General features: G+C 43.6%; 1 protein-coding gene across 4 annotated transcripts in view; it reads left to right on the top strand.

Moving 5' to 3' along the window:
• Positions 1-302: 302 nt before the first annotated feature.
• LOC130126138 (NACHT, LRR and PYD domains-containing protein 12-like) overlaps positions 303-6000 on the top strand; it is a 29177-nt gene continuing 23479 nt past the window's right edge. For all 4 annotated transcript variants that reach the window (XM_056295509.1, XM_056295510.1, XM_056295512.1 and 1 more), the window contains exons 1-4: positions 303-547; positions 4834-4950; positions 5275-5353; positions 5540-5744. In XM_056295509.1, coding sequence (XP_056151484.1) covers positions 480-547; positions 4834-4950; positions 5275-5353; positions 5540-5744 — 469 coding nt within the window. In that variant the 5' untranslated portion in view covers positions 303-479. The remainder of the gene's footprint in view (positions 548-4833; positions 4951-5274; positions 5354-5539; positions 5745-6000) is intronic.

The following is a 6000-nucleotide window of genomic DNA, read 5'->3' as shown; positions in this document are numbered from 1 at the left end:
AACTATGTTATCTGGTTTATTTGTCTACCTTTTATTCAAGTGTATATATGTTCATTATTGTCAGGTTGTGTCAGATTGTTGTGTGTTGTTATGGGCTTATCAGTCATGTGTGAAGCACTTTGAACTGCACTAACCTGTATGAAAGATGGGATTCAAATAAAGTTTGATGGACTGACACAAGATAAAAACCTCACATCTAAACATACAAAAGCTGACACAGTAGTCGACTGTTCTGACCCATACCTACTTAATACATCTTCAGAACAAGACTTATTAAATAGTCTTCCTCTGTTTCTAGCAGGACCCACCACGAGAGACCCGGCTCTAGTCTGCAGCCCTCCCCGGCTCTGAAGAGGGGGCGGAGCAGCGACCGGGACGACTCGGAAGAGGGGGGGCCAAGTAAAATTCGGAGAAAAAGGGGGGGAAATGAAAAAAGAGAACAGGAGAGAGCAGACCCCCCTATACCCAGCTGTGTGTCCATGAAGAGTGGCTGGTCTATGGATCCACCTCTTACATTCAGAGATGGACGCCCCTCTACTGAACAGAGGTGAGGTCTATGGTCACATCTGTAGTGACCATCAGTTAAAACCAAAGTTCTTGTTCCTCTCTTGCATTGGAGGGGCAGTACTGTTCTCTTCACGTGTCCAATAACAATGTCCAACAGAGATGTTCTCTTTGGGTGTGTGTCCCATTCATCACAGCGTGATGATTATTGACAATATTTACTGTGCTGATGTGGTGAATTGGTGAAGGCAAGGTGATCCAAAATATTTCAAATGACTTTTGTCTTTGTTCCAATACTAAATTGTCTTCTTTCAAAATCCTTTATTGTTGCCTCTGTAAGTACAAGAGAGTAAAATTCTGATGTTTCGGCTCCTCAACACTGCAGCAACAACACCAATAACATAACAACAAAACAACACAGAAAGCAGTAATAATAATAATACGTAGTGTGTGGGGTGTGTAAGGTGCTGTGTGTGTGTTGGCTCTACCTTGATAAATGTGCCTATGTGTGTGTAGTTTGCATATTGTGTATTTTTGTATGCAAAATTGTGTGTGTGTGTATGTGTGTGTGTGTGTGTGTGTGTGTGTGTGTGTGTAAACTGATGTAAACTGATGATCCGCTGCAGACCATAGGTCAGCACCAGTCAGTCCGGCACCAGGCTTAGTGTCGTTAATGTTCGTTGTTCAAAAGCCTGGTTGCTTGGTGAAAAAGCTGTTCCGGGTTCTACTGGTCCGGGCTTTGAGGCTGCGGTACCGCTTGCCTGACGGTAGCAGCTGGAACAGTCCATAGTTGGGGTGGCTGGGATGTTTGATGATTGTGCAGGCTTTGCTGACACAGCGTCCGTTATATATGTCCTGGATGGAGGGAAACCCACATCCTCTGAAGTCCTGGGCCGTCCCACAACCCTCTGCAGGGTTTTGTGGTTGTGGGCAGGACAGTTCCCATGCCAGGCGGTGATGCAGCCAGTCAGGACGCTCTCCTTATGGCAAGATTTGTGTTTTCCTGATACCTATGAGCATTTACAATACTTCCTTTAACCCAGCGTTTCTCAAAGTGTGTGGCGCCCCCCTGGGGGGCACATGGGTATGACAGGGGTCACATGTGTGACCGGTGGGGAATGTAGACTGGAACTACTGTTTTGACGTCCGAATCTTTTTCACGGTGGAACAATCAACAAAACCTGCTTTCATGAGACAGAGTCTGTAGGTTCTCAGAATGGAGAGACGTTTGACAGGGACGAAAAGAAAGACAGGAGATGCTTCCGAGACAAACAAGACAAAGTGCTTCACTGACGGTAATCAACCAAAAACCAAGTTAAGACAATGTGACGAAGCCTGTCTTGCTCCTGGGTTCACAGTGAATGTGGTGGCAGATGAGGAGAGACCAGTGTGTATTTTATGTGTGAAAACTCTGGCAGCTGGTACTGTGAGACCAAACACACGAAGAAGACACTTAGAGACATTACACCCCGGTCATGTCAACAAGCCACTGGAGTTCTGTCAGAGAAGACTTGGTGCATACCGTCAGCAGGAGCATGGCTTTGTAAGTCCTGCATCAGTGAACAACAAAGCACTAATGGCGTCACACAAAGTCACATACACAACTGCCCAGTGCAAGAAACCACACACAATAGCAGAGGAGCTCATACTTCCCGTGGCTTTAGATATGGAGTCAACTATGTTTGATGAGACAAGCGCCACAAAACTGAAGGCTGTCCCTCTGTCCAATGGCACAGTTGCAAGACGTATATGCGACCTTTCAAATGACCTTGAAGAACAACTCGCTGAAAGACTGAAAGACAAACGTTTCACCTTGCTAGTGGACGAGGCTACTGACAGCAGTAAAGACTGCTTGTTTATTGCTCGTGTTGGCTTTGTCACGTCAGAGCCACTGTGTGAGGACTTGCTGTTCTGCAGGTACGTCCCAAGTACAGAACGGCTGATGAGCTGTTCAGGCTTCTGGACTGGTACCTGACAGAACCTGGGCTGAAATGGGAGAACTGGGCGGGCGTTTGCACGGATGGTGCACAGACCACGGCAGGGAAAACGAAGGGACTGCAGCCACTAATCAAGAGGGTCTCGCCAAACGCACAATGGACGCACTGTGTCATACACACAGCAGCGCTAGCATCAAGACTGATTAGCCCGGACCTAAACCAGGTTTTGACCCATGTTGTTACGTGGTCAGTGTCATCAAAACAAGACCCCTGAGAGCACGGCTGTTCTCTGCACTTTGTGGGGAGATGGGAGCTGAACATTCAGCTGTGGTGTTTCACAGCGACGCTAGGTGGCTCTCGCGAGGTGAAGTGTTGTCGGGAGTCTTTCAGCTCAGAGAGGAAATGCGGGTGTTTCTGGAGGAGGAGGGTATGCATGGAGTTGCAAACAAGTTTAGTGAAGAACAATTTCTGATGAACCTGTCCTATCTCAGCGATATACTTGAAAGCTGAATGAATTAAATCTTCAGCTTCAAGGCCGAGACAAGCACCTTCCTCACCTGGCGGACAAGATCAGTGCGTTCACTCGAACAACCATAATGTGTCCCTACCAGTAACACGCTGCTTACTAACAACCAGCGATTCCCTCTCAGAAAAGTCATTTGCCAAACTGACGTAGCACTAATCTACATATAGCTGGCTCATCTATTTAATTACTTTAAGAGATTAAGAAAAGCTAGTCAGATCCATCAGGAACATCATTATAAAAGATCCACAATCTACTGATTTACTTTATCTCACTCACTTATTAGATTGTATTTATGTTGTTATTTTATTATTATTAATATTATCATGTTTTTATCAATTTTACTTGTCTTTGTTTAGTTTTGTCCTTTTAATCTATGTTATCTGGTTTATTTGTCTAGCTTTTATTCAAGTGTATATATGTTCCTTATTGTCAGGTTGTGTCAGATTGTTGTGTGTTGTTATGGGCTTGTCAGTCATGTGTGAAGCACTTTGAACTGCACTAACCTGTATGAAAGATGGGATTCAAATAAAGTTTGATGGACTGACACAAGATAAAAACCTCACATCTAAACATACAAAAGCTGACACAGTAGTCGACTGTTCTGACCCATACCTACTTAATACATCTTCAGAACAAGACTTATTACACTACCGTTCAAAAGTTTGGGATCACCCAAACAATTTCGTGTTTTCCATGAAAAGTCACACTTATTCACCACCATATGTTGTGAAATGAATAGAAAATAGAGTCAAGACATTGACAAGGTTAAAAATAATGATTTGTATTTGAAATAAGATTTTTTTTACATCAAACTTTGCTTTCGTCAAAGAATCCTCCATTTGCAGCAATTACAGCATTGCAGACCTTTGGCATTCTAGCTGTTAATTTGTTGAGGTAATCTGGAGAAATTGCACCCCACGCTTCCAGAAGCAGCTCCCACAAGTTGGATTGGTTGGATGGGCACTTCTTTGAGCAGATTGAGTTTCTGGAGCATCACATTTGTGGGGTCAATTAAACGCTCAAAATGGCCAGAAAAAGAGAACTTTCATCTGAAACTCGACAGTCTATTCTTGTTCTTAGAAATGAAGGCTATTCCATGCGAGAAATTGCTAAGAAATTGAAGATTTCCTACACCGGTGTGTACTACTCCCTTCAGAGGACAGCACAAACAGGCTCTAACCAGAGTAGAAAAAGAAGTGGGAGGCCGCGTTGCACAACTGAGCAAGAAGATAAGTACATTAGAGTCTCTAGTTTGAGAAACAGACGCCTCACAGGTCCCCAACTGGCATCTTCATTAAATAGTACCTGTTAGAGCCTGTTTGTGCTGTCCTCTGAAGGGAGTAGTACACACCGGTGTAGGAAATCTTCAATTTCTTAGCAATTTCTCGCATGGAATAGCCTTCATTTCTAAGAACAAGAATAGACTGTCGAGTTTCAGATGAAAGTTCTCTTTTTCTGGCCATTTTGAGCGTTTAATTGACCCCACAAATGTGATGCTCCAGAAACTCAATCTGCTCAAAGAAGTGCCCATCCAACCAATCCAACTTGTGGGAGCTGCTTCTGGAAGCGTGGGGTGCAATTTCTCCAGATTACCTCAACAAATTAACAGCTAGAATGCCAAAGGTCTGCAATGCTGTAATTGCTGCAAATGGAGGATTCTTTGACGAAAGCAAAGTTTGATGTAAAAAAAATCTTATTTCAAATACAAATCATTATTTCTAACCTTGTCAATGTCTTGACTCTATTTTCTATTCATTTCACAACATATGGTGGTGAATAAGTGTGACTTTTCATGGAAAACACAAAATTGTTTGGGTGATCCCAAACTTTTGAACGGTAGTGTAAATAGTCTTCCTCTGTTTCTAGCAGGACCCATCAGGAGAGACCAGACCCCCCTGCACCCAGCTGTGTGTCCATGAAGAGTGACCACTCTATAGGACGATTTATTAATTTCAAAGATGGACACCCCTCTACTGAACAGAGGTCAGAATTGAACAGCTGATATGAACAGATGGTTTGGTTGTTATCAGACTCTACTGAACAGACAGAGGTAGTAACAAGTCATGACACATGGAATTGGTCTGAACCTTCTGCTGGTTCAGTTTCTTCTCTCAGAACATCTCATCTAATAACCACATCAGTATTTACAGTGGTGTTCACCTTGTGTTTCTACCTGCATCCATCACTACACAACACCTGTAACCTCCTGTGTGTGTGTGTGTGTGTGTGTGTGTGTGTGTGTGTGTGTGTGTGTGTGTGTGTGTGTGTGTGTGTCTAGAGACCTAACATGTCATGTGTTCTCCACAGAGACCACCAGGAGAGGTCAGAGGTTCTCAGTGGTCAGTCTGTCCAGGAGCATCAAACAGACCTGGACTCCATATTTATGGTGTGTAAATGTACATGAACAGCTTTTACTTCACCTACAGATGAAATGAAAAACATCATTCTGGTCATGATGGTCTTCATGCTCCACTGTTCACACCAGTGGTTTTTAATCAGTGACAGATGGGCTTGATGTTTTGTTCCATGACTTTAACATGAAACTTTAATTCACATACTGACTCATTTCCAGCTGCTTGAGGAGAACATTGTCACTTTTGTGAAGAAGGAGCTGAAGAGGTTCCAGAAGGTTCTGAGTTCAGATTACCCAGAGTGCTTAGGGAGACAGAGGGAAGAGGAGGAGCAGAGCAGGAGTACCAGAGAGGCACTTCTGAAGATCACCCAGCACTTCCTGAGGAGTATGAAGCAGGAGGAGCTGGCTGCCCGTCTGGAGAGCAGTAAGAGACTCTTTATTCCAAAGCCTCAACATCATGTAAAGCAGGGGTCCCAACCTGTTCTGGCTCGTCACCCCACTTTGAAGTCACTAACCTCCACTGACCCCAGACACTCTACAATTACACCAGAATTAATTTGCTGCAAGAAAATGTTCATTTTAGACCACATGTAGGCTCTACCCATGACAACTCTGTATATTTATTAGGTGTTTTGTGTTTTATGATTGGTGTCTCTTTTTTTGTTATTAAGTTTTTTATG

This window comes from Lampris incognitus, chromosome 16 (assembly GCF_029633865.1).
Source record: "Lampris incognitus isolate fLamInc1 chromosome 16, fLamInc1.hap2, whole genome shotgun sequence".
Lineage (NCBI taxonomy): Eukaryota > Metazoa > Chordata > Actinopteri > Lampriformes > Lampridae > Lampris > Lampris incognitus.
This window is presented reverse-complemented; position numbering and strand designations above follow the sequence as displayed.